The sequence below is a fragment of the Podarcis raffonei genome, chromosome 6 (assembly GCF_027172205.1).
Source record: "Podarcis raffonei isolate rPodRaf1 chromosome 6, rPodRaf1.pri, whole genome shotgun sequence".
Taxonomy (NCBI): domain Eukaryota; kingdom Metazoa; phylum Chordata; class Lepidosauria; order Squamata; family Lacertidae; genus Podarcis; species Podarcis raffonei.
Genome location: NC_070607.1, coordinates 1,694,232 through 1,710,175, shown reverse-complemented (window position 1 = coordinate 1,710,175; position 15,944 = coordinate 1,694,232). Strand labels below are relative to the sequence as shown.

Sequence of the window (15,944 nt, the reverse complement as noted above, 5' to 3'; positions counted from 1 at the left end):
TGTGCCTTGAGCAGTCTGAACTGGAGGGGGGTGAGGTGGGCTACCCCATTGGCTTGGCAATATACTAACTAGCTGACAAGGCAAAAATGACAGAGAGCAGTAACTGAGGGTGAGGGCAGCGGTCCATAGCATCCTCCTGCTCACTGCTGCTTGGGTGTAGCAAGGGTTTTTGTTTGGGGGGGTGTCAGCTGAACTTTTTTAGGGGATCCATCAAAGTGGCTGAGCTTTTTTAGGAGATCCCCACCCCCAAGTTGTTGAGCATTTTGGGGGATATCAAAAAGAGGACATTACAGGGGTAGGCTTTGGTTGGGGGTGTCAGGCTTCTTCTGGGGGGGGGTTACCGCTCTTGGCTAGGCACATGCGCTGGAGCAGACAATAACTCTGAAGCAAGAAGCATACTTCAGTAGGCAATTACCGGCCCACTGACAATAGCATTATTTTTGTAACACTAAAAGACCAGATCAGGAAGAGTTAAAAATAACAGGGTGCGAACTGAAGTGAAATGGCATTGAGACTGTAGAATCTTAATCCAAACTGGTACCAAGAACTGGATCACATATCTAGTAACAGTCTCTACACAGATTAGATGTATTTCATTCTGTTTAGTAATCATTTCTACTGTAGCACCTAGACACATACATTCACATATGCAAACTTAATGTAAACTCTGTCCTGTTTCTGGGAATGTATTCTCTCTTGGCATTGTGTAAGTGGCAATACTAACTACAGTTGTTTTTTAAAATGATGTTGATGATGATGCACTTTTCAGCTTGTGGATTCTTTGTGGGCAGGATCTTTTTTGCCCTTTGTCTCCTCTTGGGTTTATTATTCATCCAGTAAAGCACGGTGTCCTGTTTCAGTGTTACATAAATAATTGCACCAAAGGAATGGACTTAAGAGAAGCAGCCACTGAATGAATGTGAGATGAGTGAAAGCATATTGGCTGAAGGCCTCCAGAGCCTGGGAAACCTGCAGTGGGATATGTTTAAAGTTTTGTTTGTGCTGTTGAATGCAATCAACTTTCATTCTTGCAAAGGGTAAAATAACAAAAGAAACCAATGTGGCTGAAATGAGGAGACAAAGGGCCAAATGGTGGCAATTAAGAGAACGAGAAAATGGGGAAGGTTATAAAAACAAGCCAGATTATTTGCACAATGGGGAAAGAAGGAAAAGTGAGTAATGGCAACAGTGGTTGAGGCATGGTCAATTTAAAAGCAAATATCATTAAAATGTAGAGGCCTGGCACAGCATTCAGCAGTGCACCCTGGGGACCTAAGTGTACTGTCAGTTGCAATTATGGGGAAACCAGATATTCCATGGATCTTTAGTTTTCATACATGCCCACATAAAACCAAGGACCACCATTCTGGAGGAGACCACAGACTTTGTGTGTATGTGTTACAGATTGGATCCAGAGGTTCTCCCAGCAATGCAGGTGTGGGATTTGCTACTGCAGCAGCAGCAGGCTCCATAGGGCGCAACTTCAAAAAATGAGGCTGCCATAGTCTGGTCTCATTAAAGCACCAAATATCAAACAAAATAAGAGCTAAAGCTAGTTGAGCTTCAAGCTTTTGGAAGCTGGCCTCTTCTTCCTCCCCCTTCCCCAGCCTTGTTTGTTATTCTCTGTAGAGGGCATTATCAAGAGCTTACTAAAGGGTGGAAGTATTTGTGAAGCACAAAACTCTCAGCCTGCATCTGCAAGCTATCACCCTCAAAAGCACAGCCAAGAATCAATAGTGTGTTGTGGCCAAGACAATTACTATAAGCTAAACTTTAAACAAATGCATGGTTCATAAAAGTGAGGTTTATTAAAAACTTTGCAGAGAGCAAAGAATGGAGTCAATTATGGCAGTGTTCTTTTGTCTGAGAAGAAGCCTCCCAGCTGTATCTGTGTCTTGGACTTGACAAGAACAGGGAGTTTCTTCGCAGGGACCATTCAAGCTGCTGCAAGGTTTGGGGACTTGTCCAAACTTTTTCCAGAAAGTGTTCCTTCCTAATACACTGATTAAATAGTCGGGGGGCCACTAGGGGGCGCATTGGAAGATGGCCGACAATAACATCTCTCCGACCCACACGGGGTAATTAAGAGGCTGTAATGGGAGTAGGCAGCCTCCCTTGCTGCCCCAAGGAAATGGGGAACACTGCCCTTGCCTGCTGTGCCCATAAATCACCCCTTAATTCAAAAGAAGGGGGTGAGGGCCCTGGGCAGAATGCCCCCGTGTGGACCTCGGCTCTCCTGCACGCTGTCTCTGATCGCACACCAACTGCAGCAATTTGGAATAATTAATTACAAAAGAAGCAAATGCACATATTTCAAGTGAAGAAGGGGAGTGAAGTCTGCTAATTTAAGTGACCTCTGCGAAAGAAGACAACGGGTTGGAGAAACAGGAATATTTTACGATGAAGATACACCAAAGGCTGGGTATGTTGACAACGGGGCTGAATGGGGGGGAACCTTTTTTACTTTCCTTCTATGTGATTTACAAGAACCCCTCCTCATTAGAATCATCAGTTGAACTGACCCAAGCAGGATGATTAAGGTCTGTGTGGAGATAAACTTTAACCAAAAGTATGCTTTATGGCGATCGAGAACCAATAAGAGCTTTTGGAATGGCGCAGCAATTAATTCGGAGTCGCCATCTTGCCAAAGGATTTATAGCCGGGAGGAAGAACGGACTTGTTTTCAGACTGCATTCCTAGTGAATCTCCTCAGAGGTTTGAGAAAGGAGGCAGATTGGTGAAGATTAATGACGCTAAGACTGTTTTGATGTATGGAAGTGATGTTACATGGAAAACGTCTGGATATGGCTACTGGATAAAAAAAAAAATCCACGCAGGATTACAAACTGTTCTAACCAGCTTGCGGAGACTATCAGAGGTCACAAAGAGAAAGGAAAAATATATGAAAATAACAACAAGAGATGTGGAAAAATAATAAGAAAGGACTGGATAGTACTGTGAACATCATAAGGTTAGATTTGTGGACATTAAAACAGCAGTAAGAAGCAAGAAGTTGATTGGATCCCCTTCGGAACTTGAAATATGGGTACCCCCAACAAAAATTTAAAATTTGGCTGTGTAATTTGGAATTTATGTAATTTGGTTTGATTTGATGTGATTGGTCGGTTAAAAAAAATTATTCATAAAAAAAAATTAAATAGTCAGCTGATAGGAGGTCAGTGTGCTACAAGCACTATCTGCATAGCTTGTCTTTTTAAGTCCTTACTGACTGACATTATTTTGTTGGTGAAATCAGTCTATGATAACTTTCATTTCAACTCCTCTGTGAGTGCCGCTGTGTACTTCATGAAGAAATAAAATAAAATAGTGACTTCTACACTTTCCCACACTTCAGGATAAATCACAAGAAAATCACATTAGTAAAACACGTTAGATACATGCACAGCACCTGCATTTTGGCATGAGTCTGCCACACGGTTATGTCAGGTTTCAAGGGTGCCTTCCTTTATCCAAGGAAATTCAACCTCTTACCAAAACGCTTAGCCAGGAAAGCCTGGTCCCAGGTGCAGCAGAGTCTCAACAAGCCAAGGTCACACACAGATAATCATTCTAAGTCCAAAACAAGTTGAGGAAACACTTTCAAGGTCAAGGTCTCAGATTGTTCAGCAAAGGGGAGCAGCAGGACCAAAGAGCCAGAGGCTGGTGTTGTTTCCAGCAACTGGAATGATCTATCCTCTGCCTGCGCTACTTTTTTGAACCAAAACAGTGTTGACTGCCAAGGTGATTTTCAAAATCTAATTGCGTTGGGGAATTTTAGTTTTGAAAATTTGCAGTCCTGAAAGCTGGTATGTTTTAACTTATTCTTGGCTTCTCTTGCTTGTTTTTGTGTTATTTATATCATAATGGCCATTGATTACAAACAGTAAAAATCTGACTGACTGGTATCACAGTAAGTAAAAGGTCTGGAGGCTCTCTATTCCATTTTCTAAATGAAAATTTAAAAAACCCCTCAAGGATGTAGCCTTGAATACCCCTCCCTTTAAATTTAGCCCCCTCTCACTGTGAGTTGGGGAAGCTGGAATTACATGGGGATAGCTTTCCTTCGTCCCTCCTTCTGACATAATGTCTTCAGAATGGGATCTGATGGATCCCAGGCTCATGAGGGCTTTCTGTCAGAGAGCAAAAGCTGAGCCACTCCTACAGATCATTTCCTGCCTTTCCATTCAGAAAGGGGACATGTGTGAAACACTCCCCATCCTCTTGCTGATGTGCTCCTTGTTTGACTAGTGCTTTTTTCCTTTCCCTTGCAAGGGAGAGCTCTTGAGTTTAAAATATTTAAAGCTATGTGTTTTGTAAGGCTCTTGCTTTTGTACCGTGGTCCTTGTTCTAAAAATAACAAGAAATGTCAGCCTTTTGGGTTTAGTTCTGCTTGCTTACTATAAGTATACCTGTACATTGAATGCTTCTATTATTATGGATAGTTACACAAGGGATTTAAACCTTAGTTCTGATGGGAAACTTTGGACAAGCCTTTCCTTGATATCCAGAATGATATTTAGTCTAAATTTTTGGGAATTATATATAGCATGAAGATACTGAAGAAAAAATGCTGTATAGTGTGACAGTAGAGCTTAAACGATTAGTGTTGCATGAGAAGAGAATGGGAAGTTCTTTCAGCACCTCCCTTACTCATTTTCATTGGAAAGTGCCTGTAGGGGCCTGTGTAAACTGCAAACAGTTTTGTTACGATTTAAATGTCATGACTTTCATTACAGCTTGCAGTTGCAGGGAGTCTTTTTCAGTCTGGGGCAGCATTCTGGGGGTCATATGCCAGCATGCAGAGCAATGGATGTGACTCTCACCTTTTTACCTTCAAGTCACACAGAAGTAAGACGTAGGCATCCAGGCACCTCTCCATCCAGGCAAGCAAGAAGCACCATCAGAATTCAAGGACACATTCCCTCATATTTGCATAGGGATGTCTTTAGTTTTAAAACTCATTTTAGCCATTGTGGGGCAAACTCTGAGGGGCTGCTGGGTACCACTGTGAGTCAGTTAGATTTACATTACTGTATTATTTTTTTAGTGGTCAGTTGGGGAAAAAAGAGAGAACAAATCTTTAGTCAAATTGTTCCACTGATGGAAATGGGAAGTGCAGGACTGATTGCCTGAGGGCCTAGCTGGCAGCTTGCCACCACCTGCTCCCCGGTAATTTATCAGAGCTCCGGATGCACTGTTATTACTGTTCTTGTGCAAGTTTATTGGAATACAGCCCGAGAACCCTGATGGTGAATCTAACCTTGTCCAATGTGCTTCTTTCCAGCGCCATAGCCTCCATCTTGAGAGCCTGGTTAGACCAGTGCTCCGAAGACTTCCAAGAGCCACCCCATTACTTTTGTTTGAGAAAACTTTTGGATTATTTGACTCGGGTCATGCCGGGCTCGGACCCAGAAAGAAGGGCACGACACCTGTTGGAGCAGTTTCAGAAGCAAGAGCTGGTGAAAAACAGTAAGTATTATCCTGGAATGTTACAAATAAATAATTACATGCTGCATATGTTTGGACAGCTTTGGGATCAATAGGATTACAGTGGCCAAGAGGATTGTATACTTTGCACTATATGCTTAGTGAATCTAAGTTATCTGCTGTTGTTCAATGAGAGGTAGGAACTCAACTGGAGAATAGCCCTCAACCCAAGGCATCAGGGATTTTGAAGAAGCACCAACTCAGGACAAAAGGGAGAAATGAGCAAAGAGGAAGGCATGTTTGGCAAATCCTCACCATGATCAACTCCCACCTGGAAACCAATGTCCCCACTGTGGAAGGATGTGTGGATCCAGAATTGGACTCCACGGTCACTTACGGACTCACTGCTAAGACTGTGTTAATGTACAACTACTTTACTCTGCCACAAGTGTCACCAAAGAAGAAGGAACTCAAGCACTCACCACCAAGTCATTTGCCTTGTGTTCCTTCATCATTGAAAATTATAAACGCCAGTTCAAAATTCCATGCTGGAGATGTTGGCATGTAGGTAAAGGTAAGGTAAAGGACCCCTGGATGGTTAAGTCTAGTCAAAGGCAACTGTGGAGTGTGGTGCTCATCTCACTTCAGGCTGAGGAAGCCAGCGTTTGTTCACAGACAGCTTTCCAGGTCATGTGGCCAGCAGGACTAAAGCACTTCTGGCAACAGGACACCGTGGTGAGTGCCAGAGTGTACAGAAATGCCGTTTACCTTCCTGCTGCAGTGGGTACCTATCTACTTGCTTTTGAACTAGCAGGAGCTGGGACAGAGCAACGGGAGCTCACCCCATCATGGGGATTCAAACTGCCAACCTTTCGATGCGGCAGCCCCAAGAGGCTCAGTGGTTTAGACCACAGCGACCCTTGACTCAATGCACAGATTTTTCACTTCTGAAAGAGCCTTCTAATGTTACTTTCCTGTGATCAAGCCAGCTTTTTTCAGCGATGGCATTTGTGTCATGAAACATCTTTCCTTAGCTGCTGTCATGACAAAGGAAGTGTCAGTGGTTGTTTTTTCCTATCTGAGTGGTGCATTGGTAACAGCCAAGGACAAAGGGAAAATTTATGTTACCAGGTCAAAGGGCCCACTGGAACAATTGTGAATAGTAGTGACACTGGAATGCTATGCACTGTGACAAGCCTGACAAATAGCCTTCCCCATCTCCCGAGACAGAAGGTTTCCTATGGGCAAAAATTAGCATTGCTAGAAGGCTATTGAAACCTGTGCAATGAACGCAACCATTTCAGTGACCGGCTTTCGCAGAAAGGCGGCAGGAAGTGGACAGGAAGCGACAATGCAAGATAAGAAAACAATACAATAAGGATCAGCTCTTCTGAGCCCCTTTAAACCTCACCTACTTGAATGTTCCAGAAATTATGACCAAATTACGCTGTTAATCAGCTGTGGCGCCAAATTGCTATTATCCATTTATTATCCTTTTTATTTTTATTTTTTAAGGCTGACTGCATCATACCTAAATGGTTCTTCTCATCAGAAATTCCAGAGCCTACAAGTGTTGCTAATTTGTGTCTAATTATGTTCTTTTCTGGATCTGGTTCCAGCGGATCAAACAAAGGAAGTCTAAATACCAAGGTCTATAATTAGATATTCACAGGCTGAGCAATGGTTCCCACAGAACCTCCCAGGTACAGAAGCCTTGTCTCTAATTTCCCCATGAAAAGATTTAAGCATTTCTCAGCTGAGCTGCCGATGTTTCAGGGAGGACAATCCATCCAGATATTGAACACTTAAAGGAATAATATTGTTAGAAAAGTAACAATAAAATAAGAGTGCCGATAGTTTGGGGGAAAGATTGAAGCTGCTTGTGTTGTTGTTGTTGTTTTTATTAGATGTTTGTGCTTCTATCACAAAAAAGCAATGGCACCCTCTCTCCCACCATTGTGCATAACTGGAACTCGTTTATTTAATGATACACGTTTCTAAAATATTAGAAGAGACTGTCAGCTTAGGCAGTCTATGCAACACAGGCCAGGCTCCAAATCTATGTGCAACTAATTCTTGGGGTGGGGGCCTTTCAAAATATTAGTTTTCCTTGAACAGCGGCCCCCAGTCCCTCGCCACATGATGTGCTGCTTCTGAAATTGAGGGGAGTTTCCCAAGCAGCTTGTGATGGGATGTGGGTGTAGATGGAGGGGGGGGTGATGGTTAAAGCTATTCAAAGGAGGGAGGGGAGGAAGTTTTAAATTCCACTGGGTTTGGGCAAGTGTTGGGCCAAATAGCTTGCTTGATGCTGGTCATGGGCTCCAACAAATCTCATGGTTGGACCTTTTTAGGATCTTTTTTGCCTCTTGCCCTGGAACTTCAGGGCTGGTACTTCAAGTAAGACATTCTGCACACTGACCCACCTGAACAAGGTTTACTCAACTCTGAGAGGTGAATGAAGCATAGAACCAACCGCGATGGAAATTGTTTGGAGACGGGGGGGGGGGTTCTGTGAGAGGAGGTGGGGTGCTGAGGGATAGATGTTCCTACCCCACAATAAAGAATTACACTAAGAGCCTTTTTGTCCTTTACCATTTTCACACATTTGCAGGTGTATTCTGCAACATGTCAGTGATATAATAGTAGTGGATTAGTGATAGATTTATACCAAATCAACTACCATCATCCCTGACCACTGGTCCTGTTAGCTAGGGATGGTGGGAGTTGTAGTCCCAAAACATCTGGAGGGCCGAGTTTGCCTATGCTTGTACTGTACTAAACCATCCACACATCATTCCGCTTTATTAGTTCTGCAATACATCTCATGGCTGTCTAGAAGGGCACTCTTGCACTGTACTGCAACAAAAAGTGGGACAAAAATAACCTTGGAACATTTGTAGTATAAAAACGACTTACAGCATTATTATGAATATAAAATCAGAAAAGTTCATGGTTAAATGCTTTTCACTTGTTTCAGACTTTTAAAATGTTGTGTTTTAAAGTGTTGTGACCTGTTCTTAGGACCTTAGGGTGGGTAAATTAATAATAATAGTAATATCGGTTGAAAGAAGAGTGGGATCAAAATGTGATAAATAAATAACATAATCAGTTCCTATAGTTAACCTCTTCTGAAATATATGGCTTAGAGGCAAGGATTTACTGAATCTCCACCCTCTCTGAAATGATTTTTTGGACTTAACAAAAGAAAGTCTGTTTTCTTCTGGCCCAAGTCCATTTTAGTAAGATAATGTGTCCTTAGTGCAGGAGATTCCTAGCCCTTCTGTCACAATCTTTTATCTGCCCTTCTGATGTTCAGGCTCCCCACGAGATTCTCCTGCTTCAACATAAGGCGGAGGTTATCATTATTATTTTGTAGCATGCTGTGCCAAACGGCTCAGGGCTATGCTGGGGATGTACGAGGCTATGTTTGGTTCACTTATTACAGCGGACCAATACAATCCACATTCCCAAATGTATTTACAAATTAGAGCATAAATCCCAGTTGGACTGTGTCCTTCTCTCAATTTTGCAGTGCACCTTTTAATGTGCAAGAAAGTGTTCACAAAAAATATATTTTACATTGAAAATGTGTATTTTCCAGAAAGAAGCCTGGAAAAATGAGTATTTTATGTAAAAGTGCATACAAATTGTGAACAATTTAACTGTGGACTTTTCATGCATTCTTTCCAAATATCATTAAAGCAGAATCCTTTTGCCTACAATTGGTTCTGGACTTTTCTTTCCCATTCTGTCTTTCAGTTATTGAAACCTTATGCTTGCTTTTTGTCTCCGTATATACTCAGCATAACAGGGTCCCAGCTTCCTTTGGGCCTCCATAAAAGAGGTTTAGTAGGTGATGTTTTGCTGCATCTCACAGTATTATTATATTCTGGACAGATGGGATTCATGACACCTTTGCCCTTGAAGAAAAAATGGAGATGAGTGGATCAGAAGAGTTCTCTTCTTTCCCAGAAGACCTTGTGGCAGAGCAGCTAACCTACATGGATGCTGTAAGTATAACATATGCTTCAGAACGTGATTCTGAAATGTGTGCTGTGGAGAAGGCACAAATTCCTGCTGGACTCATCCCAGGCTACACTGTTAGATCAGGAAGGAGACAGTTCCTAATCTGTTCCCACAACTTGGGACAGCTGTGCTTTCTCATTGTGTTGTCTTGAGCTGGTGGGTGGAGTCTCCTTCTTTGGAGGTCTTTAAGCAGAGGCTTAACAACCATATGTCAGGAGTGCTCTGATGGTGTTTCCTGCTTGGCAGGGGGTTGGACTCAATGGCCCTTGTGGTCTCTTCCAACTCTATGATTCTATGATTCAATAAAGTCAATTCCTCAATCATCAAAGGCTTTTACCATCTGGTGGTTCCTTTTCTTGTAGCCTTTGACCCCTTAGACCTAATTGCAAGCACTGGCCGTTTTCCTTCTTTGGACTGAAGACAATTCTGAGCCCTTCACTTGCTTACTAAAATGCAGGTAGAATTGGTCCTTAGTGAACTTGACCTCATGGGGAAGTGGGCTCTTAGATTACTTCCAATTACATGTCTGCCATGTTGTTTTGTGTGTGCTGAGATGGCTTTATTGTTTGCAATTGTCAGAGCCTAAACAACTTTGCCCTCCAAATTTTCCTCAGGGTCCTCTGTGAGTTTTGTTAGTGAATACTCTCCAAATGTCTATTATTTGGTACATTAAAAAAAAAAAATGCTCAGCAACAGCATTAGACATTCAATTTTTTTGCAGTAGCAGTCAACTGTCAGGGTCCATCAGGACAAGTGCAATTGGCATGCTATAGGTAAATTTCAATGTCAAATTTTGATTCCAGTCTTCAGATATCTATCTTCTATATTAAAATTTCAACATAAAAAATCTAACTTTCTGTAACTGAAAATATGCAGGGAGTCAATTTTATTTCTTTATTTCTTTGCAAAAATTCATTTTTGTTCTATTTTTCTAGTTAAATGGTAAAGCAAGTACTGTAAATGGGATAGTTTAGCTGGTAGAGTATGAGATTCTTAATCTCACAGATTGTAGGTACAAGCCTCACGTTGGGCAAAAGAGTCCTGAATTTTAGAGGGTTGGACTAGATGACCCTCGTGGTCTCTTCCAACTCTTACAAGTCTATGATTCTATGACTTTGTGATATTCATCTTGCATCGTGTTCATAGACATAAAGTTGTACTAGGTTACTAGCAGTGGAGGGCATTAGTCCACTTCCCCCCCCTCAGTCTGCCCTCAGCCAGCCCCTGCCAGCCTGCCTTCTCCCTTGCAGCCACTCCAGGGGCACCGGCACTGGCTGCCATATTCCTCCTCCTCCTTGGTCTCAGTGCTTCCATCATAGCACTTAGCTGGGAGGAGAATGGGGACAAAATGAGCACATTGGCTCTGGGTACGCCTTTGGAGGCCTTCCTGACTTCTGCCCTGCCAGCTGCAATGGATGCCAGCTCCTGTGGGTTACAAGTTGCCCATGAACTGGAAGCAAAAAAGTACAGTGGTACCTCGGGTTAAGTACTTAATTCGTTCTGGAGGTCCGTACTTAACCTCAAACTGTTCTTAACCTGAAGCACCACTTTAGCTAATGGGGCCTCCTGCTGCTGCCGCGCCGCCGGAGCACAATTTCTGTTTTTATCCTGAAGCAAAGTTCTTAACCTGAAGCACTATTTTTGGGTTAGTGGAGTCTGTAACCTGAAGCGTATGTAACTTGAAGCGTATGTAACCCGAGGTACCACTGTAATCGAAATAGCTGCAAAATACCGTATTGGCCCAGATATAAGCTGCACCCGAATATAAGCCGCACCTTTAAAATTCAAGGGGGGGGGGAAGGCAATACCCGAATACAAGCTGCTCCCTTAAAATTCTGCAGGCACTCACACCCGTTTTACCATATGTCTGTTTCAGCAGCGATACCATAAAAGCCAATTTTTGTGAGGTTGCTAATTTAAATCGCACTTTAACTTTTCACAGTCGGAATTTGGGGGGGGGGAAGGGTGGCTTACATTTGGGCCAATATGGTAATACAGGTATGCCACAGCATATTAACAGATGATAGCTAAATTCAAACATAATATAAAACCATAGTTTGAGCTTCCAAAGCAGCAGACCACAATTTGGAGCTGTTTGTCACTTGGAAATAGATGTTTGCTTCCTTCCTTTGGTACTGTTGTACTTCTGACTAATGAATGAGCCCTCAATAGATGACCAAACTCAATAGATGACCTAATTCTTCTCATGTATGGCCAATTGAAAGCATCAAAATGTTTATGAAAGCAGACTGGTAGAAGTCTGGTCTGCTTCTGCAGGTTCAAAATACTTATCTGATTCCATACCAAAGCAATTTGGCCATCCACTTCTCAGTGCTGGTGGGCGGAATGAAAATGGTACATGGAATTCCATCTGTCGAACTATTGTTTAATTGATATCAGATAGGACCCAGCTTGGCATTTAGATTCCAGATTTACTTTTTGGAATGTTTAGAAAATGTAGCTTGTTTCACTAATAATGGAGTAATTCAGACAAAAATGGCTGAGAAAAAAATAAAAATAAGACTGAATGTGGCAAACCAAACTGATTTTCCCACTGCTAAAGAGTCAAACTTCTTTCTAAACTGAACAGTGTCTTATCTCTCCATTAGTGGGAAATGCTGCTCCAAACAAAGGTTTGGGTGTATACATAATTCCTGGAATTGCATAACTGAACCCCCATTGTCACTTTGCCATGGCAGAAAAGCTGTTTAAAGCCAGGGAGGTGAACCTCTTTCAGCCACAGTGCTACTACATTCTATTGTGTGCAACATTTTTTGTGTGGGGACACGTGGTGGAGATGGGTGGAACCAGAATCAAAAAGGGGGTGGAGCAGTGAATGTGATCCTTTCCTACTGTCAAGAGGGTGTGTCAAGAGTGTTTGTCAGGAATAAATCACACAGAGTGGAGTTATTTATTAGAAGAAACAAGGTCAACTCAAGAACGCCAGAGTCTTCTCTGTAGGTCTTGCCCCTATGAGGCAGCCTTCCCACAGCTGCCTAAATCTGCTCCTCCCGCGGGTCCTTCCCAAGCAGCCTGAGACTAGCCAACGCACCTGTCCCTGCTCCTCCCTCTTCATACCTCATCTGGTCCTGGGAGACCAGGGGGGAGGGGAGCTTGTTGCCGCAGGATGGGGAGACCCCCTGGCTTCTTCACCAGCCTGACTCCTCTCTGCCTCCTGGCCTCCCTCCTCTCCTGCCTCTGCCTTAATTCTGGACTTCTCTCTGCCACAGCCTCTCCCTGCTCACTAAACCCTGTGTTCAGCTTTGCAGATGTGCATTTCAGTGGGGATTATGAATAATATTGTGCTGATAATATGTATTTTGTGTTGTTGTAGAAACTGTTTAAAAGAGTGGTGCCCCATCACTGCCTGGGCTGCATCTGGTCTCAGAGGGATAAGAAAGAGAACAAGCACTTGGCCCCCACCATCAGAGCCACCATTGCCCAGTTCAATTCGGTGACCAAATGTGTTGTCAGGACCATCTTGAATGGAAAAGAGTTGAAAACACAACAGCGAGCCAAGATCATAGAGAAATGGATCAATATTGCACATGTAAATATGCATTTTGTACAAACTGTCTCCCTGGGAAAAGGAAATAATCTGTCTTCATTATGGGAAACATCAGTGCCATGGATCTTTTGCTTTAATATTTTCATTAATGCTAAGCAAATGTTTTTGTTTTCGTTTTTTTGTTCTTCTACTCTAGGGTAGCTTTGGAAGTTGTAGTAGTAGTAGTAATAGTAGTTAATAATCACATTTCTGTTTGTCCATCCTTTCCCTATTCATCAAAGGCATCCCATATGGTTACCCCATGCCATCCCAAAGCCACCACCTAAGTCTATATGGCGAGACTATAAATGGCAGTATGCTAGCCATCAAGGGAAGTATGCTGAATTAGCATTTGTCAGCCAAATTTGCTTTTTGGGTAGCTTTTTGGGTTCCATGCTTTTCCATGCCCAGAAACTTCTATTTAGAAGAGTTTGGATTTATTTAATGATGAAGAGTGTTGTGTGACTTAAAAGTAACACGAAAGCCTCCACAGGAAACAGTGATGTGAATATGTTTTTGAATAAATGCTCTTTAGTTCTCTTCAGCTTGGACATAGAGGCCCACTTTTACTAATCTTATAACTGGAAGAGCTGGAAACTATTAAACTGAATCAACACCATTGCCACACACACACCAAAAGTTAAAAGTGAAGAAAACAAGAACAAGGTGCCAAAATCTACATTAAAGCTTATTTTTAGATGCTGGAAAGGGCCAGGGAGACACACTCTCTCTCCTTAAAGTGCTCAATATTTGTTCAGGTGGTTTTAGCAGGAAGAATTTACAGCAGCTGCCATATCCTAAAACAGGAAATCACCCATCGGTGTGTAATAATTGATATTTAACCCTCTTCTGTTTCTTAACCACCTCTTCTGCAGGAATGTAGGATCCTGAAGAATTTTTCCTCCTTGAGGGCCATTGTTTCAGCACTACAATCGAATTCCATCTATCGGTTAAAGAAGAGCTGGGCATGTGTCGCAAAGTAAGACTTTCCCACCTCTTCTTTGCAATGGAGAGCAACCTTGTTAATTGTTGTTGATCTTGCTGCTTCAGTGTGCGGGTCTCATGCCCAGTTCCTCCACAGTTGATTAGAGGGTCCAGGAGGAGGCGACAGGGTGTGAGAGGCAAAGTTGTCCAATAGCCTCAAGAACAGTCCTCCTAATTATGCAGATTAGTGAAAATGCCTAGCCTAGAAATCTCTATAGGGAGAATATTGCCTGCTCCAGGCTGGCTAGTTAGGACAAGGAAGCTCCCTTGCATAATGTGGTCGGTTTCCTGCAGTTCCTTCCCCTGACCAGAGTTGGGAGATGGTGGCATACGAGCTGAACCCCGATCTGACATCCCTCCAGTGCCCAGATTGAGAAAGGGAATAGGCAAGACCTTCAAATATCTGTGGCTGGTACCTGTAAGTTTCCCCCTGTAACGGTTGAGGATCTTCATCAGGAAAAGTTCATGGAGAGCAGGATTAACCCACACACCCTTCACACAACAGTGTGCTATGAATTGGAGCCCATCCCCAGTGGGTGCTATTACAAACTTTTAAGAAAACAGGAGACAATCTGTGGTCACAAATCTTTCACAGCCATCTCCTTTTGTGTCCCAAGTCCAGCCACGGGCTCAGGTTCTGACAAGACAACAGTAGCACCACAGTCTAATCTCAACACGTTTCGCTTTTAATTTGTTTTGGGATATCTGAAAACCTCAGTTTTCAATCAGTTTCTTTTCTGCACAGGGACAGGATGTTGATGTTTGAGGAACTGTCAGAAATTTTCTCGGATCACGACAACTATTTGACAAGCCGGGAGTTGCTAATGCGGGTGAGAAGTAGTGGATATCTCAGTGGTGCACTAAAACACTGCTTTTTAAAACCTTGTGAGCACTGCTCTCAGCTCCCCCCCCCCCCCCCCCGCTAAAATGTACAAATGTGATGGGCTCCACTTGGATCAAAATGGAGCCAGACCTCTGATATTTACCATCATAAAGGTCAGAGAGTGGCTGTTAATCTGTGACCATGGGGAAAGCCAACAACAAAATCTGAAATGTGACTGATTTGGGATAACTAATCCCTTAAAGGGGATGGTCTCAGTTTTCTATTCTATTCAACTGAGATGGGATGGAAGATATTGACAAGCACCCAGAAACCATGGAAAGCCAGTGGAATATTCAGAGATATGTACCATAGGAAAACTCATATGCAAAGGTTGACAAAATATGGATGTGTAAACTAATGCTTGGAAGCCTTAGTGAGCTATTTTATGAATATGTTTTTTCTTTTAATATCAGAAACCTGTTGGAAAGACTATAATCAATTAGATGGATGGGAAATCTATGGGGAAAAAGCTGCATTGGCAGAAGTGTTACTCTACATGTCAACAAGAGTATTGAGTACAATAAATTAAAAATTTTAGGAGGAACAAAACTAATTGCAAAATCACTGTGTCTAGAAATACCTATTCAAATAAGAAATTGAGTACTTAAAACATGCACACATACACAGCCCAAGCTCTGAGAACAATTTTGAGCTTGATGTGGAGGCAGAATGTGAAAATATTAACCAGGTACATGTGGATTCAGATCATGGCAAAGAGACAGCTTTTTTTGATATGATAATTATACCTTGCAGCAGTTAGCTATAGAGATAATAGAAGTGGTGACCCATAAATTAATATTGAGTTGTGTCCAGAATCTGGAAATGTTAAGTGTCACCAGAATGCTTGGAAATAGTGATCACAGTACTCTGAACTTCAGTTTATAATGAATAGAAAATTGCCCAGGAAGGCCAGCAAAGTTTCATTTAATTTCAGTGGAAGGAAATTCACAAAAATGAGAGGCTTCATTAAAATAAAGTTGAAGGAGAGAGGGGGTTGGACTAGATGACCCTCAGAGTCCCTTCCAACGCCACAATACTAGGATTCTATGACATGTTTGTAAGTTATTTAAACTTTAA

General features: G+C 42.4%; 1 protein-coding gene across 6 annotated transcripts in view; it reads left to right on the top strand.

The window, feature by feature from the left end:
• Nucleotides 1-15,944, top strand: part of RGL1 (ral guanine nucleotide dissociation stimulator like 1) — a 133,264-nt gene that overhangs the window by 98,461 nt on the left and 18,859 nt on the right. For all 6 annotated transcript variants that reach the window (XM_053391086.1, XM_053391087.1, XM_053391082.1 and 3 more), the window contains 5 exons: nucleotides 5,285-5,469; nucleotides 9,325-9,437; nucleotides 12,788-13,003; nucleotides 13,876-13,979; nucleotides 14,730-14,814. In XM_053391086.1, coding sequence (XP_053247061.1) covers nucleotides 5,285-5,469; nucleotides 9,325-9,437; nucleotides 12,788-13,003; nucleotides 13,876-13,979; nucleotides 14,730-14,814 — 703 coding nt within the window. The remainder of the gene's footprint in view (nucleotides 1-5,284; nucleotides 5,470-9,324; nucleotides 9,438-12,787; nucleotides 13,004-13,875; nucleotides 13,980-14,729; nucleotides 14,815-15,944) is intronic.